General features: G+C 52.9%; 2 protein-coding genes across 12 annotated transcripts in view; both read left to right on the forward strand.

The window, feature by feature from the left end:
- Zdhhc1 (zinc finger DHHC-type containing 1) overlaps positions 1-13,463 on the forward strand; it is a 28,390-nt gene extending 14,927 nt beyond the window's left edge. For 3 of the 11 annotated variants that reach the window (XM_052729288.1, XM_052729289.1, XM_052729290.1), the window contains exons 4-12: positions 1,475-1,717; positions 6,766-6,941; positions 8,693-8,794; positions 9,098-9,468; positions 9,714-9,826; positions 12,323-12,405; positions 12,592-12,688; positions 12,822-12,900; positions 13,013-13,463. In XM_052729288.1, the coding sequence (XP_052585248.1) occupies positions 1,475-1,717; positions 6,766-6,941; positions 8,693-8,794; positions 9,098-9,468; positions 9,714-9,826; positions 12,323-12,405; positions 12,592-12,688; positions 12,822-12,900; positions 13,013-13,296 (1,548 nt within the window). In that variant the 3' untranslated portion in view covers positions 13,297-13,463. Of the gene's footprint in view, positions 1-1,474; positions 1,718-6,765; positions 8,448-8,692; positions 8,795-9,097; positions 9,469-9,713; positions 9,827-12,322; positions 12,406-12,591; positions 12,689-12,821; positions 12,901-13,012 lie in introns of those variants that run through there. The other 8 variants (XM_052729292.1, XM_052729291.1, XM_052729295.1 and 5 more) reach the window with 8 other exon arrangements.
- A 902-nt stretch (positions 13,464-14,365) lies between these two features.
- Positions 14,366-18,200, forward strand: Tppp3 (tubulin polymerization promoting protein family member 3). The gene is made up of 4 exons (XM_052729300.1): positions 14,366-14,617; positions 17,103-17,299; positions 17,415-17,568; positions 17,668-18,200. Exons 2-4 carry the CDS (start codon positions 17,112-17,114, stop codon positions 17,854-17,856), a joined length of 531 nt encoding a protein of 176 aa, XP_052585260.1. The 5' UTR covers positions 14,366-14,617; positions 17,103-17,111; the 3' UTR covers positions 17,857-18,200.
- The last annotated feature ends 75 nt before the right edge of the window (positions 18,201-18,275 follow it).

Below are 18,275 nucleotides of genomic sequence, written 5' to 3' on the forward strand. Positions count from 1 at the left end.
CTTGCTGTATCGGGATGCTTGTGGTGGGCGGGGGTGATCCAGTTACATTTGTGGTCCGTGAAGTTAGTTGCTCCAGGTAGACGTGCTGAGGTGCTGAGGTGCCTTCTTTGGCTCAGTCAGTTTATTCTCTACTTGGGCACAGCTGCAATGACAGTACCTGACAGAAACTACCCAAGGAAGCAGAGTTATGCCTCATGGTTTCCGAGGGTTCCAGCCCATCGTGGTAGAGTAGCTCTTTTCATGGAAGCTGTTTACATCATAGCAGACCGGGCAGTAGAGAGCAAGGAAGGAGGTAGGCAGGGATACATCCCTAAACCCATCCCCAGTGACCCATTTCCTTTAATTAGGTCCTACCTCCCAGTTTCCAGAAGCTTCCCCAAAACAGCACCTCTAGCTAGGAGTCAGTGTGAGGGAAACTGCAGATTCAAACCACATTGGAGATTGCTGACCTGTGGTATGGGCTCCTGAAAGGTGTGTCTAGCTGCCTGAGTTCTGTGCTAGCTCTTGGCCTTCCCACCAAGAGCTCAGAACTGGCCTGTTTCCCCAGGTGTGACGCTGTCTGCTTGGGTTGTCAGCCCAGCAGATCCTGATGGCAGAGCTCTGCCTCCTGTAAGCACAAGCTGGGCCTACTGTCCTTACTGCCGTGGTCAGCAAGTGGGCTGTAGCAAGTAGGCCAGTGTAGGGGGTTGCTGCCATCTGGTGGTCTGGCTCTGGCCAAGGCTTGACCTTTCTTGGCGTTCTCTCAGTAACCTTTACCCTTCTGGTAAATCTATACACCAGGCCCAGGTTGACTGGGAGAAACATGGTCATTTATTCTGCTAGAGGGAATCAAAGAAGAATCCTCTCTTCTCTTGTGTGCGAGCTCATCCTCAGCCAGGAAACCATAGAGAACCCCTCTGAAGCACAGGGGGGAAGTTCTTGGTCCCTGATCCTAAAGGGACTATGTGTCTGCTAAGCAGCTGAGGCCAGATCTCCTTTCTGAACACCCCCACTGCCTGTTTCCCTCAGCAAAGGACGGGGAGTGGGGGGGTGGGGGGGACTCTCTGACACTTGATTTGGATCTCAGGACGGAGGTGACTAATCCTAACAGAATCAGCATGTGTTCTCATCGTTCTGGCCCCAGCCTGATATTGTTACCAGATGAGAACATGTCTTATTGAGTTTCACTCTTATGGCTGTGGAGACAGAGCACTTTGAGTAATGGGCAGCCACACTGTGTCCCGAATAACTCTGGACCCTCCTCCCTTGTCCTGGCCAGGCTGGGGTCAGAGTCTGTTCTTGAGTTTTAGGACAGTACTTTATTACCACTCCACCCCCAACTGCATATGTCTATTAGGCTAGGACCCCAGGTTCCCCTGCAGAATGTACAGCCCCTGCTGGTCCCTACCCTCCTGCTCAATCCTGGCTACAGCCAGGGCCCTGTGTTCCCACTGGGCCTTTTTGGGCTTAATGCTCTCTACTCTTCCCTCTGGAGATGAACATCTGCAACAAACCCTCCAACAAGACAGCCCCTGAGAAGAGTGTGTGGACAGCGCCTTCCCAGGACAGTGGCCCTTCCCCAGAACTGCAGGGCCAGCGGTCTCGCCGGAACGGATGGAGCTGGCCCCCTCACCCACTCCAGATTGTGGCCTGGCTGCTCTACCTCTTCTTCGCAGTGATTGGCTTTGGGGTTCTTGTTCCTCTCCTGCCTCACCCCTGGGTGCCTGCTGGCTACGCTGTATCCTTGGACTATACGGGACTGGAAAAGTTGGGGAGATGGATAGAGAGAAGGCAGAAGCCTGAAGCTGGGCTCAGGGTCTTAGGGAGCACATGGTGGTGTAGAGTAGGGTTGACTTGGTTGATTTTCTGCCAGGCTTGACCCTTCCTCTGATAAAAGTGAGTGGACAGCCCTAAAATTCTTCAGAACCCATAAATGTCAGAGAAGATCTGACAAAGATTCCTAAAGCATCTTCAGACTGATTATGCCTGAGCTAAAGAAAGGGCAAATCAGGGGATGGGGATATAGCTCGGTAGGTAGGGTACTTGCCCGGCATGTGCAAAGTCCTGGGTTTGATCCTCATTTGGAACAGCAAGTTAGGGAGCAATTATTTCACTTGTGAAGGAATTTGTCACGGTATAGTTTTCCCACATAGTAAGTTTCTTGGTACATTTAAAATGTGGTTTTATTTATAGACATTATTTTGCTATGCCTAGGAATATTTGTACACTTATTGATATTGGGATGATGTTTATGCCAAAAGGTGACATAGAAATGCCCTGCAAACTCCTGGGAACAGTGACAAACACTAACTTGGTTGAGCCTTATGGTCTGGCTGTCCTAGCCCTGGTCACAGCCCCCAAGGACAGCAGACATGGCTTCAGGGCTGGGTGTAGGGTGCATAGGCCTCTGTGTGCCCCTCTTCAGAGAGTTCCTCTTCCTGTCTGCTGGCACCAGCCTCCTGAAGAGGATTTCTGAGACAGGGGGTTAGGGATAAGCTGGAGCGCACATGCCAGCAGGGCTTGGTCTCAGCTCAGCCCCCTTGGGCTGTGCTCATCAGAGAAGCTCCTCCAGCTCTCTGGTCCACAGGAGGGGTTCTGTGTGCTTCTGAGGGCTAGCTTGAGAGTGAGGGCTTATTAGGAAGTGTGTGAACATAAAGGCATTGGCTATTAATGGAAGTGTGCTTTCCTGGGGGACCCTGGAGTCCTGGGCTGCTGAGTGCCAAAGGCAGTGGAGTAGAGGGCGTCTGGAGAAGATTGTCATCCTCAGTGTCACTGGGGCTTCCTGGTTCACAGGAGCCCAAGGCCAGATCAACAGCTGGGTGAGTGAATAGGAAATGACGTTCTTAAGATGACCATGGGCCTTGGTGTGGTTAGGTGGAGTACTTCATGGGACATTCTCCTGCGGTCTGAAATAGCTCCATCCCTGACTCGGGGTTACCCAGGCACCCTACAGGCACCTGGCTTGGAGTGAGGAGGATCAGAGCAAGTAACAGTAGACAAAAGTGGCGTTTATTGAGCACTTAGATGTGCTGCACACTTGGCAGGGATGTTCTTCTCTGGTCCTTAGGACGATCCTATAAGGAAGGTATTTCCCCACTAATGAGGTGTGTTGCTTATGTTTCTGTTGCTGCGATGAAATACTATGACCAAAAGCAAGTGATAGAAGAAAGAGTCTGTTCTAGCTTACGGTTCCAGAGGGTTGACCATGTTCATAATGTGGGAAAGGCGTGGCAGGAGGCAGGAAGTTAGCTGAGCCCATCTCAAGTGCACACAGGAAGAGGGAGTGAGCAGGAAGCAGGTCCAGGCTGTGAACTCTCAAACCCTGCCCCCCAATGTTGTGCTTCTCCAGCAAGGCTGCACCTCATAAAGGTTCTATAACCTCTGCAACAGTGCCACTAGTTGGTGACCAAGTGTTTAAATACATGAACGTTTGGGGGACATGTCTCATTCAAGACCATTATATTAAGGAAGAGGCTCAGACAGGATAGTGACTTTTTCAGATCACACAGCTAGTACCCAGTGAGGCTACTCAGACTCAGCAACTGGAATGATTTGAGGCTTTGAATTACTTCATATTCTATGTTCTTTGAGCCACATGGAAGCTCCCAGAGCCACCTAGTCTGGCAGCCTGACCAAAGCTACATGGTTCCATCAAAATCTGCTTCCATTAACGCAAGCTCTCAGGGCCTCAGAGGAATGAAGTGGGTACCAGGTTCCCACTGTGGGCCCACGATGGGCCTGAGCTCCCGGGATACAGAGGTGAGCTTTGGGTGCTTCGGGGCCAGGGGGAGGGGAGATTGGTAGGTTGGACACAGTGGTCACACTCCAGGTAAATGTTGGGAAGGGGCTCGGACGGCAGACTGGGAGCAGAAAATGCGGCCGCAGCCGTCATCTAGAGCAGCCTGGCCACACCTAGCAGCACATTTGCTGCTCAGCCGCTCCTCCCCGCCTCATTCACACGCTCGCTCGCTCAGCTGGCTCCCCTTTCCTCCACTGCTGATAGGCAGTTAGTCATCAGGACTGGGGAGTTTACCTCTTTCCTCTTTCCCACCGTTCCTTCCCACTGCTCCCTGCCTCTCTAACCTAGATGGCTGTTTAAGTTCAAGTCAGTCTCCCTGTGCATTCCTACTCCTGGCTACCTGCAGCTGCAGCCAGAGCGCTCTGAACTCTCTCACACATACATCCACTGCCTCTGCTTCTCCCTCCCTCCCTCCCTCCCTCCCTCCCTCCCTCCCTCCCTCCCTCCCTCCCTCCCTCCCTCCCTTTTACCTGGCCATCTTTATCCTGCAGCCAGGGTACTCTTACACACACACACACACACACACACACACACACACTCTCTCTCTCACACACTCACTATCTGATAATGTCACACACACACACACACACACACACACACACACACACACACACACACTATCTGATAATGTTTCACCAGCTCAAAATCTAGCAGCTTCTTCCTCCTTTAAGAAATGAGGCTTGGGGGCTGGAGAGATGGCTCAGAGGTTAAGAGCACAGACCTCTTCCAGAGGTCCTGGGTTCAATTCTCAGCAATCACATGGTGGCTCACAACCATCTGTAATGAGATCTGGTGCCCTCTTCTGGCCTGCAGGGATACATGCAGGCAGGACACTGTATACATAATAAATAAATCTTGAAAACAAAACCCAAAAAAACCGAGGCTCAAGATTCTCATTAGTCTTCTATGGCTTTCTGAATGTGAGGTCTGCCTGTTCAGCTTCCTTTTATTTTCCCTATTTTGACAACAGTAATCTCTTCCTAGAAGCCCTTGACTCACCAACTGAGTCAGAGGTCAAGAGCTGGCAGCCCAATGAGCAAGTCTGGTTGGCAAACTGTGTAAAATTGTAGGATGATGAATATCAAAAATGCACAGGTCTTCTACATGTTTTGGAAATTATTTATTTCTTTTAACGTTTAAACACTGAGAGATCTCACCCTGGAACACAGGAAGCCTAGATTATTATTAGTTTTGTTTTTGTTTTTGTTTTTTTTCCCCCGAGACAGATTTCTCTGTGTAGCACTGGCTGTCTTGGAACTAGCTCTGTAGCCCAGGCTGGCCTTGAACTCACAGAGATCCGTCTGCCTCTGCCTCCTGAGTGCTGGGATCAAAGGCATGCACCACCGTCTGGCAAGCCTATTTTTTTTTTTTTTATTCCTTTGAAAGCTCAGAATTTGGCAGCATGGAGGAATTTAAACCCCATTCTTATATGGCAGTCATGAGCTGGGACAATACTTCAGCCACCCTTGTATGGTTGACACTCGTGCAAGGTTCGGGTCTCAGCCTAGCCCTTTTTTTCCCCTCTGTCTTGCCTTCCAAGGCCCTGTTACACATTCTTTTCCACATCTCAGCTATGAGGATACTTCTTCTGAGAAGTCTCCCTGTCTGTCCGACTAGATAAAGCCGTCAGTTATAAACTGATGGAACTGACCTGTTATTTGATCAGTATCTGTACTTTCCATCATGAAGCAGGCTTCTTCGGGCTCAGGACCAACTCTTCCCATATTCCTTCGTGTCTGGGGCCAAGGGAAGAACTGTGTAAACAGTTGAGTGAATGAAATGGTAGAGAAAGCTCGAAGAAGGCAGGAAGCTAAATGTTTGCCCACAGTGAGCCTCTAGAGTTGGGAGGAGCCAGATCAAGGCGAGCTTTGGCCCTGGGCTAAGGCATGAACTTCAACTAGAGAGCCATTTAGAGCCACTGTAGGCCTTGATGCAGGGAAGAAGAGCTTAGGTGTAGGCTTTTGAAAGCTCACTCCTGGAACACAGGAAGGGTAGGTAGGTTCTGGAGAAGAGTGTGAGGTTCTCCAGTAACTCAGGTAAGAGGTGAAGAGTTAACTCATAGCAGACCATAAGGATAGAGAGCTCAGTGTTAAGCACAGATTTGGCTCTTTCAGCTGTGGTATAGCACATTCTGGAAGAGCCCAGCTCATACAGACAGAGGAATTTGGCTCCTGAGTGAGAGTAAGAGGACTGTTGGACAGCTGCATAAAGGATGAATAATGGTTAGGTCCTGAGTGATGGAGGGGTGGTACCTGCCTGGTTAGTGGGAGGACAAAGAATGCTCATGGATGAGTAGGTAGAGGAAAGAAAAGAACCATCTGCCTGGGCGGAACCTATTGGGAGCTTGTGTGTAGATGTCGCAGCCAGTCGGCAGCATACTCATTTCCTGTATTTGGCTCAGCAAAGTGATGGGAAAGCCTCATTTTAGTTCCAGGAGTTAGCTGCATTGCCCTGGTTGGCACTGAACATGTGAAGCTATCCCAGACACTCAGCTTAGGGTGCCAAGTACCAGGACTTGAGGTGGGGGAGGCAGCAATTAGATTAGTCCTGTCTGAGAGTGGTTCTCCATCTGGCCCTAGCTATTGAAAGGGAGTAGCTGCTTCCATCTCGGAAGTTGCTTCCTGTAAAAGCAAGGAAAACAAGCTCAGAATTTCAGCTTAGGTCTCTGACCTTAAGGGATGATGTCTCTTTCACCCTCTGAAACTGGCTTGTACCAGGCCTGAAATGGTAAGCCTAGGCCCTGTGGCTAGACCCCTTGGAGGCAGTAGCAAGTAGTACTGGCCTTGGGCTCCATTGTCATATGACCCTATTAGGTTGAGGGTTTAGGGGTCTGATGAAGAAATTTGGTAAGGGGCAGGAGAACATAGTACAGGCAGAGTCTCTGTATAAAGGAAACCTGCATGGACAGGGTGAGTCCTCTGTCCAAGAAAGTGGGTGGGGCTCTTGGTTTGCAGAGTACGGACTGAGTCTTTAACCTGCTGGGCTAGTGCATGGGTGCCATCTTTGCTGGCCACCTTGTGGTGCACCTGACTGCTGTCTCCATCGATCCAGCAGATGCCAATGTGCGGGACAAGAGCTATTCTGGGCCCCTGCCTATCTTCAACCGCAGCCAGCATGCACATGTCATTGAAGACCTGCACTGCAACCTGTGCGACGTGGATGTGTGAGTGCATGAGTGTGAGTGAATGTGGGCCATGCGTGTGCCTGGAGGATCACCAGTTACATTCGGGGTAAATAGGGTCATGCTAGGCTTCACGGTTATGCCTCGGAACACTTGTTCTTTCCATAGTTAAGAGTTGTGGTGGAGGGTGGGTATGATGGCGCACACTTTTAATCCCAGCACTTAGAAGGCAAGAGGCAGGCAGATCTCTGTAAGTTCAGGCCAGCCTGTTCTACATAGTGAGTTCCAGGACAGTCAGGGCTACACAGTGAGACCCTATCTCAAAAACAAAACAAAAAGAGTCTTAGTAGAGCTGGGCATGGTGGTGCATACCTGTAATCCCAGCAATTGGGAGGCTGAGGCAGGAGGATTTCAGTGAGCTTGAGAGTAGCCAGGACTACATAGTAAGTCATAGATTCAAACAAACAAACACAACAAAAAGTCTTGGCAGAGTGACCTGCGAGTGATTAGAAAAAAGGATGGGGAATAGCATTTCCTAGAGTAAAACCAGGAGGCCTTTGGCAGCACCACAATCATTTCTAAATGACTAACTCTACCAGTGACATATTTGTCTCTTAAAAGCACCCAGATAGGGGCAAGAGGGGAGTTAAGGCTTATATGTTCTGTGCTAAGTACTGTGTTCTTTAACAAAAGAGCCAGGACCTACTGCTCAGAAAGCTGGGAGGTGTCCTGAAGTCACTAAGATACTGAGCAGCAGAGTCAAGGCCACATTAGCTGTGTAACCCTCCCACCCCCCTAACCCCCACCCCCGGCACCTTTACTCAGTTACCCATGAGGGGTCTGAGGCCAGAGAGGCCAAGTGGCTTGCTTCATGTCCTACTGCTCTTGAGGAGAGTAGACAATGTGGAACACCCATTCTCCTCCTTTGGCACATCACAGTACCTCTCTAGGACTCTTCCCTACATTACTGGAGCTTCGAAATCTCCAGACTCAGGCATGGGTTGACTGATAGAGTGTGGCTCCACACTTGGAATCTGGAGGCCTACAGTAGCCTGTGGGAAGGGTCTGTCTACAGGAACCAGAGGCCTGTGGTCATTCCCTAAGCAGCAGCTAGCACATGTTCTGAGTGGCTCTGGCAGTTGATTTCCATGAGTAATGGAGGGAGATCATGTGCTCCTCTCCCATACTCATTTGGGTCTTCCGTGATGCCTCCGGGGGAGACCCCACTTGTAGCCTAATGTGGCCTTCTCTCACGTGTCCCTTGCCCATGAGCTTCCTTAATGCCCCTAGTTGACAGTGAACACCTCTCCTTTTGGCTCCTTTACAGTTAGCCCACACAGGCCTTCTGGAAGAGTGCCAGAAAAATTCCCGTAGGATGGCAAGGAAAGTGACCCCAAAATGGAGCTGTTAGAAGTGCAATTAAGGCACCAGTTGGGCAGCTATGCATTCTGCCTCAGGTCCCACACCTGCATCTTGTGTGTGGTCTGGCACAGAGGTCCTCGCTTGGAAAGAACGCCTCTTTTTCCTTCTCATGCGAACTTTACGTAGGTGTGTAGATTAAGAGTAGGACCCCACAAAGCACCCCCTTCCCTGTACTGTCTGCTTCTCAGAACCTTCTCCACGGGTCCCACCCTGTGTTTCCGCCAGAGGGCGCGTGTGCTCCTCACTGCAGTGACCCCGGAGGGGCGGAGGTGCTTGTGGGTAATTAGGAACCAGGCCTGACTCAGGTCGCTACACCTGCCAAGGTGGGATGGGCTGGCCGACGGCGAGGTGCCTTCCCTAACCCTCCGCAGGAGTGCGCGATCCAAACACTGCAGCGCCTGTAACAAGTGCGTGTGCGGCTTCGACCATCATTGCAAATGGCTCAACAACTGCGTGGGCGAGAGGAACTATCGGTGAGAGTCATCTGAGTCTGGGTTCTGTTGAAGACTGCTGGTAACGCAGTGCACAGTTGTGGGTAGGGATGTGCGCATGCTGGGAAGGTGATATTTGGGTTGGATGAGGATGGGTTTGGAGTCTTCCATCCTATTGGTCCAGACAAAGATGGGGAGCCTGATAACTGGTTGCCTGTCTTCAGGCTCTGTGACGTTTGACTTCTGAGTAGTTGGGGCTTTGAGGTCAGGAGCCTGGCTTCTGGGCTTCTGGCCCTTACCAGGCTGGAGCTCCTGAGTGCTGACCAGTGCCCATGGCTGGGCCAGGCTCTTTCTACACAGTGTGGCATCTGCTTTATTGGGTGTTCTGCTCCTGGTGCTGGTGGCCACATATGTCTTCGTGGAGTTCTTTGTCAACCCCATGCAGCTTCGTACCAACCAACACTTTGAAGGTCGGTGTGGGTTCTTGACACAGACATCTTTTAATCAATGCACCCCGACCGACCCCTGGCTAAGCACAGACTGCCTATGCCTTGCAGTCTTGAAGAATCACACAGATGTGTGGTTTGTGTTCTTGCCTGCTGCCCCTGTGGAGACCCAGGCTCCTGCCATCCTGGCCCTGGCTGCCCTACTCATCCTTCTAGGCCTGCTTTCTACAGCCCTGCTTGGCCACCTGCTCTGCTTCCACATTTATTTAAGTAAGTGCCTCCTCCAAGCTTGCATTGAAGGGGATAGAGTCTTGACTGCAGGGAGGTGCCTTTTGGGGCTGTAGAGCCTTGAAGTCATGAACCTTACCAGTGTTGGTTCTTTGTGGTAGGCCTGGTTTTGCTCCACTGCTTAGTATATTTGTGGATAGGGATTTGAACCTAGTGCTGGCGGCCCTCCCTCCTGAGTTCCAGGGTCACTTGTCCACTACTGACTCCTCTCTTCCCACACCCACCAGTGTGGCACAAGCTTACCACCTATGAGTACATCGTACAGCACCGCCCAGCTCAGGAAGCAAAGGAGACCCACAAGGAGCTTGAGTCATGCCCCCGAAAGATGCGGCCCATACAGGTATAGAGGTGGTCCAGAGGCCTGGACTGAGTGTGTGTGTGTGTGTGTGTGTGTGTGTGTGTGTGTGTGTGTGTGTGTGGTGGGGAGTGGGCTGTGCAGCAAGAGCCATTGAGGAGACCATGTAAGGAAAGAAAGCCTAGAACAGCAGGTCGAGTGGGCCCTGGGGAAGCAGGACCCAGCCTGTGCTGGGCCCATGGACACTACCATAGCCCAAAGGAGCCCTGTGTTTCTGCAGGCCCATGTACCTTCCTGTCCAGGCACCAGCATGTGGTAGAGGAAGCCGAGCACCGGTTGTTAACTGGCAGTTAGGCTGTAATCATCAGTTCCCTTCATCTATAATCTTGACTTCTTAGATCTATCTTATTTTAGTTTTAGAACAGGGGCAACTGTTAACAGTCTGTGTTAGAGATGGGCACATGAAAGTCCAGAAAGGTTAAACAGAAGCCTGGTCTGGGAAGAGTTAAGGTCTCCACACACCGAGAACAAAGCAGGAACCCTGCAATCTAGGCTCTGGCCTGGCCTGGCCAGCCCAGCTGCTGACCAGCCTATCTCCATTCCCACGCCCCCTGGCTTCCTGAGGTCAGCAGCTGGGGATGGAGGTGGTCCAGTCCTCAAAGCCCCTAGGGACTGTAAAGGCAGGGGGCCCAGGCAGGCTTTGCTGGGAAGGCTGAGCCCTGGATCCCAAATCCTCATGGCAACTGGATACAAACACAGGCTGGTGGGCGGGTTGGAAAAGGACCCTGCCTCTCCTTTTCTCATCTCCAGGGCTTGATCCCTGCCTGTGGGCCAGGCTGAGGAGTGCTGGCAACTGGTAGAGAACCCCATCACACTATCTATCACCTACCTGCCCTGGCGCTGGGCTCTGAACTGTGCAGACAGTGGCAGCCATCCTAGAGTATCAGTAGAGTAAGTGGGCAAGACTTGCTCTGGGGTGCCCAGACTCCAGAGCCTGTACCTTTTGGACCCAGTTGTGGCAACAGCAAAGACGTTTAATCCAATTCTGTTTGTCTACAGCTAACTTGAGGGCAAACCTACTCCGTAGGAGCCAGGTGCTTGTTCCCTTTTACAGAAGAGAGAACACTGTAGCTGAGAGGTTCCAAAGTACTGTTCAGGAATGTGTAAATGTTTGGAGGTTTCTGAGGAAGGAACCTGAGGATCCGTTCTGAGGAGAGGAGGGAAGTCTGAGTGGGCTCCTCCTGGTGATAGTCACAGACTTTCTTTTAGCTGCTTGGGGCCTGACTTCTAGCCTATCCTGGAGACTAGGGGATCCAAAGCAGCCTTTGTCCCCCTCCGCTGGGTGCTGTGGGGTGTTAGTTCCTACTAAAGGAGGAAAAAGGTGTGAGGAAAATGACCTTAAGGCTCTAGTACCTGGGACTAGCTTCTGACCCCTGTGTGCTCTGTGTGGGCAGGTATCCCCATATCCTCCCCAACGGGTCATCCTGGGCAAAGTTTGAGCATGGGGCTTATCTGCGGCCTCAGCCTTTGCAGCTGTGCAGTCAGCCAGTGGTGGCTAGTCCCTAAAACTCTCAGGGACCCGGCAGGCAGCCTCCCCACCCCCACCCAGCAGGAATTTGGGAGGGGCCCCTCTCTAGAGCCGTTGCCCCCAAAACATAGGCTTGTTTTAGAGACGGCTTTCTGTTACAGTGTCGTCTTTGCCTTAGTCAGGACGCCTCTGTCGCCATGGAAACGACTGCCTAGTAGGCGACAGCTGTCTGGGTGCTCCCTCCAGCTCACTGGCCCCGCCCTTTGCCCTCTGCCCCACGCCCTTCCTGAGCTAGCTTTTCCCGGTCTTTTATTTCTTCACCTGCAGTTGTCTCTGCAAAGCCGGAGGCATCTGGCATGCCCTGGTGCCGGCCTAGTCACTCCCAGCCCTTTGATTCAAGGTTACTTGTACTGCCATGAAGTTCTCTTTGTATGGACCAAGATTCAGGGCTGTAGTACTATTTCTTCACCTGTGCCCTTCCCTTTGGGGAATTGAGACAACAAGGATTGCACCCACATCCTCCTTCCCAGCAGCCAGAATGACCCCTTAGTGTTCACAGCCTGGAGCACACAAACTGCTGGCCTGGGAAGAGCTTTGTGGTCTCCTGGCCACTGAACAAGTTACCCAGTGGCCGGAGCCAGCCCTAAGAAGGACCCGGGAGCAGGTGAGGGCCATTCTTGAGTGTCTTGTCCCTAAGAACCTCTTGGCTATGCTCCCCCAGTCTGGGCATACTGGACCTAAAGGCCTTCAGCCTTCCTCAAGTAGAATAGCTGGAGTTTGACTAGATGAAGTGAGTCTTTGTGGTGAGGTAAGATCTAGAAATGAGTGTTTGAAACCTTGCCCTGCAGAAGGGCTTTCCCAGCACATCTGAGAACCAGGAAGACAGCCCTAGATCCCTTAGAACAGGAGGCCACCAAGCTTTTAGAGAGGTCAGTGACAAGGTGTGTCCAGGGCTTAAGAGGCTGTGGATTCAGACATAGCCTCTCAGCATTCCTGACCCCCTCTTTCCCGAGGAGATGGAGTTTTACATGAGGACCTTCAGCCATGTGCGTCCAGAGCCCTCTGGCCAGGCCAGGCCAGCAGCATTAAATGCCAAGTAAGTGCCGCCTGGCTATCCCCATGGGAGGTGGGAGAAGGGAGGTAGGTCACAACATGGGTCTGGGTCTAGCTCAGCAAAATCTTGAATGGGTCAGTGTCTCTCTGTCCTGCTAGGAAGGGAATCTCTAGCAGGGAGGCACTCTGGGGGCAGCATCTAGAGCTTGCTCTCTGGCTTTTACCTTAGGCCTTCCCAGTTTCTTGCCACCCAAGGCCAAGTGGAACCACCACTGCCCTCCTCCTCCTCAGACACACTGGCTCTGCCTCCACGGATCCAACCCCAGGTAGGAGGGACTGGGTTTGGACCTCGCCCAAGAAGAGGGAGATGGAAAAGAAGCCTCCACTCTGATGAGTACCTCTGCTGCTTTTGGCAAAGTGGGTCTGGGGAAGTGGCCCACATTCCCTCTGTCTTTGCAGAAAAAGAGGAAGCGGCGTGTGTATAGATTGCCGAGGTCTGGGGTCTTGGACCGGGAGCTCCCGCTGCCCAGGTTACGGGGTGAGCACCAAACACCTCTGCTTGGATCCTATTGGGTTAGTTCGAGGGAGGGAAAAGTTTTAAAGCCATGGCTGCAGCCCTTGTCTCAACCAAAATTCCTCTCATTGTGCAGAGACTGGGACCCCTGGCCGCCACTCCAGCTCTTCATCGGATTCCACCAATGCCAGTCCGGTGCATGCGGCTGGCTCTGCAGGCGCTTACTACTCAGCATCAGCCGAGTCCATGGAAGAGATTCCAGTGGCCCAGACACGCCTGGGCAGTGCTGCGCTGGGCGCCCCAGGAGCCAGGGGCCGAGAGTCGGGGCTGGCAGTACAGGCACGCTCGCCGGCCGTTTTTGTGAGCCCGAGCAGCGGCGAGCCCGGGACACCTGGCGGCGGCGAAGATGGCCTGCCTTAGTGCCGTGTAGGAACTGCAGGCCCGACTCTATGCAACACCCCATCTTCGCCGCACGGAGTGCATTTTAGGGGCCTCAAGGCCGGCGGGATCGGCCTCCCTTGCCCAAGACTCAGCAATATCCGCTCCACCAGCCCTGATGCTCCAATAAACTTTTTTTTATGCTTTTGCGGGCTTAGTGCTTATTTTCATTATGGAAAGAGCCGTGGGTCTTCTGGAAGCCAGACCGTGACTGTTACTAGCTGGCCTGGGGTGGGTTAGGAAAGGTTGTGGAAGGCTCCGAGGAAAGGATTTTTGTTTTTAATGTTGGGGATCAAACATGGGATCTCTTGTTCATGTTCCAGCACTACTATTCTCCTTCCCTCCCCTCCGTTCCTCCTATTTCCTTTGTAGCCCAGGCTTGCCTCGGCATTTTGAACGTACTGCTTCAGTGTCCTGAATACCCAGATTGCTGGCGTGTGCCACCACGCCCCGCAAGGTTATTTAGTTAAGTAGTATTTGCAGCTGAAGACTGAAGAGGAAGCAGGCTCAGGAGGCAGCAGCAGGAGCAGAGGCGGTGAGACCAAGGAGAGGAGAGGTGGCATGGAAGGAGGCAGCCGTTCTCGAGGTCCGGGAATTGCTTCCTGACAGTGGTCGCCATCAAAGTACCCAGCATTCTGGGGCTAGGCACGTGTGATCCACTGATTGTCCCGGTCTTCCCCCAATGCTCCAGAATCTGGACCCCACTCAGAACCTGGGAGTTAGCTGGCAAATGTCACATTTAACAGTAACTGTGGTCTTTGAGCTAGCTGTAGACCCTTGTCAATGAGGGGCGGGATCCCGTTCTTTTCTTCAATTCAGATCTTAAACAGTCTCAGGTTGACTCTTTCAGAAATCCCTTAAGGGTTGGGGACCCCGCTTGAACTTGCGGGGGGGGGGCTGTTTCCCCATTGGCTATGGAAGTTCCTATCTTAGGACATCCAGGACTGCAGAGGGCAGCTCTGGCTGCTTGAGGACCGCGGCTGAAGGGGAGAGGCAGGATAAGGTTGTCGCCGCGACTTCAAGGGCCCTGTGCCTAAAGAGCACGCAGGGCGGGGTCTAGTGGGAGGAGCCAGCATGACCTTGGTCACTCTCCCGCCGAGACTGCCTAGGGGGTGGGACTCACTGTCTCTATGGTGACCGAGAAACAAGGGATAATACCAGGGAGCCGCCCGGGCTGCAGTCCCGTCCGGGAGCCGGCAGGGAGCGGAGCTGTGGAGCCTCCTGGTCTCCAGCATCTGTCGATTAGTTCCTGGGTCTTGTCTATCCGAAGGCACACTCAGGAGCAGCCACGAGACAGAAGCCGGTAGGAGAACTGAACATCGACCACCCTAATTAATATCCTCCACAAGGAAGGGTGGGTGGGAGCAGCCTGTACCAACCTTGCATGGTACTGACCTGAGGACACCAGCTGAGCACCCCAGCCCTGGCCCCAAGCGTTCCACACACACCCCTGCCCCCACCTCCTTGCTAGGCTGATTGATGACTGCAGCTGTCCCAGCAGGAGCTGACGGGCGGATTTAGTTCAGAGGCGTGGTCACCCCATCCAAGGTCTACAGACCCCAGAGCAGCTCTCTGTGATTTTGTTCCACCTGAACAGCCCCCAAATCCATTTTCCCATAGACAGAAATGAGCAATAGGCTCAGGATCCTCCCATTTCCTTAAGACAAGCATCATGTAGCACCCAAGCTCCCCTGGACATATTTACCCTTGGTGACCAAGTGCAGGGCTTTGGGTTCCCGGTGGGGTTTGCACCTTGGGAGAGGCAAAGGGAGTACAGTACCACCTGGGTTACAGTCCCACAGAGGTCCCCACAATGTGGGATCTTTGGGTTTCCCCTTCTTAAAAACTGCAACTTATGGATGAGCAGGTGGAGGCTTCCAGTGTCTACTGACTAGTAATGGAAGAAGAGGAAGGTGTGTGTGTGTGTGTGTGTGTGTGTGTGTGTTTGGGGATTGTGGTCATTGGTGACTCTTTTTCTAAGAGGCAGAGGTAAAGATGGTGGCTGAAAATGAAGGTGTGGTCAGGATGCTGCAGTGGGTGTGGTGATGGTGGTATGTTCTAACTTGATGCAGGAGTGTGGAAATACCAATGCTGGTTAGACTCTGAGGGGCTTCGGGCCAGTCTGTGTCAACAGCTCTAGGTATATGGATAAAGCGGGAGAGCTAAGGGTGTGGTCGGGAAGCTGCAGGATGAAAGTGTGATGGTGGGTGTTTAACATTTTGCATGAGAGTATGGAAATGTTATTGCATAGATTGGACACAGTGGGGAGGTTCAAGGGGATGCTCGAGGGTATGGTGGGGGGCCCTTTGTAAGGGCTGTGGGTGCAGAGTCAGGTTAGTGAGTGTGGTTAGGGTCTTCAGGATGTGAATGAAAAGGATGCAAAATGGGGATGCAAGTGGGGCACAGGGCTTGAGCTGTACATGGAGTCTCACAGTGGGGCTGAGGGTGTGGTCAGAGGACAGCAGTAGAGAGCTGAGTGAGGGTGTGGTCAGGGGGCTGCAGTAGCAGGCTATGAATAGACGCTTTAGTGCAGGAGTGAGGGTATGCTGGGGAGGGGGTTCGATGCAGGCCTCTTAGTGTCTGTGTGGGGATAGAAGTGGGAAAAAGGGTCAAATTCTGGGCTTTGGGTGTGGATGGAGGAGGCCTCAGTGCAGGGCCTGGGTATGGTCAGGGGGTACATGGCTGAGGGTGTGGAGAGCCAGGGTTCAGTGCATATGAGCTGTGGGAATGTGGACTGGTGTGGTCATGCTCAGGGTGTGATAAGAAGACCTTAGTGGAGGGCTGAAGTGTAGACAAGGGGATGTGTGCTTCAGTAAAGGATTGAAGCACCAAGATCATAGTCCCACTAGCAGCATGGAGGAGTTTAGGGGCTACTTTACAAGCCTCCACTTAGGTTGCTTCCAATTTCCCTCTCCTAAGCTCCACAGACTGGGAGCTACAACTTCAATCAGTGGCAAGGGGCCAGGAAGCCACGGTTGTGCCCTAGGCTTAGGGAGTGCTGGCGTGCCCCACCCGTGGGCCCCTGATCCCCAGCCCAGCCCAGCAGCACTGGGAGCTTCTCCCTGAAGCCGCCCTGACACCATCCTACCCTTAGCAACACTCTCCAAGCAGCACCACCCTCTCTTAGCAACTGTCTCCAGGCTTCACAAACTGTGGCCAGGCCAGACCCAAGTTCCTGCTCCCCTCATGTTTTTGTTTAACAGCAAATAGTAACAAGGCCAGGGCTGGGCCAGCTGCACCCCTGCCTAGGGCATGCACCACTGCCCTTGCTCCTGCTCCCTTGACAGGCTTAGGCTGGGCCTCTCGAGGTCTTCATGACCATTAGAGAGACACCATCCTCACTAAATACCTGCCCATACACCAGCCTGGCCTGGCACTGACCCAACTCAACATGGAGCTTTCAGGGAGGGAGGGCTTTTCTGCCCCACTTCAGTTCCACCCAAGCAGGCTTTGTGCCAGGGACAGACAAAGCCATGCCCTAGCTGCTACCCTCAGAGTCTTGTGGACAGTGCCACTCTGTTCTCAGTGCTGTGTGGGCATCATGACTTCATCTTCTGAGCCGCACTGAGAACCAGGACTGGTACAGAGTGTGACAGGACCTTTCTGCCCATGGCTCTTCCTCAGCTCTGGGGCACAAGAAGACACAAGTTCTAACCCCTCTCCCCAGGCAACCTAGGCCTGACTGAGGGACTGGATCAGACCTTGTAGGCTCTGAGACAGCAGTAGGATGTTTTGGGTAGAGGAGGGAGGAGAGTTTGATGGGAGGTAACTGACGTGGGTTCCCACAGGGTGGCAGCATGGCGATGAGCACTGATGTAGCTGGACTGGAGGAGAGTTTCCGGAAGTTTGCCATCCATGGCGACCCCAAAGCCAGTGGGCAAGAGATGAATGGCAAGAACTGGGCCAAGCTGTGCAAGGACTGTAAGGTGGCTGACGGAAAGGCCGTAACGGGTACAGATGTTGACATCGTCTTCTCCAAAGTCAAGTGAGTGCCGGGAAACCCCCGTTTCTCCTGTTCCCAGAAAGTAGGGAGTTGGGGGCTGGAATCAGGGAGGGTATCAAGAGGAGGGAATCCTTACGGTGCACATGGTGTCCGGCAGGGCGAAGTCGGCTAGAGTAATCAACTATGAGGAGTTCAAGAAAGCCCTGGAAGAGCTGGCAACCAAGCGGTTCAAGGGGAAGAGCAAGGAAGAGGCCTTTGATGCCATCTGCCAGCTGGTAGCAGGCAAGGAACCAGCCAATCTGGGTGTCACTGTAAGTGCCTTGCTAGCCCTGCTGCTGAGAGGATGTGGGGGTAGGTAAGATGGGCCAGGTTCCCTCTCAGGTGACCCTGTGGGAACTCTGTCCAAACAGAAAGCAAAAACAGGTGGTGCTGTGGACCGGCTGACTGACACCAGTAAGTATACAGGTTCCCACAAAGAACGCTTCGACGAGAGCGGCAAGGGCAAGGGCATTGCTGGACGGCAGGACATCCTGGACGACAGCGGGTACGTGAGCGCCTACAAGAATGCCGGCACCTATGATGCCAAGGTGAAGAAGTGAGACCTGGGAAGGCCCCAGTGAGGCTGCTCCACTGGAGGCTCAGGCTTGGGTCAAGGGTCACATGGAGCAAGAAAGCTTGGTTCCCTCCCTGCTGGATCTGCCACCAAGAGCTTCCTGCCCAGCCCCAGGGGCCATCCCATCAGGCCTCTGACCCAGACTGCCGTGTCCCTTCCTTCTTCTTGTCTCCCACACTTCTGTCTGGGAGACAGCGCCTAAACCTTCACCGCCCAGCCTGGTCCCAGGCATGGCTGACTCTTGCCTGCTTGCCTCATATTTAAGCTGCTGCTCTGGCCAAGTGCCTAATTCTTACCCAGACCTCAATAAAGATACCTTTTGTACCAATATGGACTGGCTGGGTATTCGGTGATGGGGTCACAGCGATGGGGTCACGGCATCCACATTGCAGTTCCCCCGCAGTA

Source organism: Peromyscus californicus, unplaced genomic scaffold (assembly GCF_007827085.1).
Source record: "Peromyscus californicus insignis strain IS unplaced genomic scaffold, ASM782708v3 Scaffold_8__1_contigs__length_139910024, whole genome shotgun sequence".
NCBI classification, from domain to species: domain Eukaryota; kingdom Metazoa; phylum Chordata; class Mammalia; order Rodentia; family Cricetidae; genus Peromyscus; species Peromyscus californicus.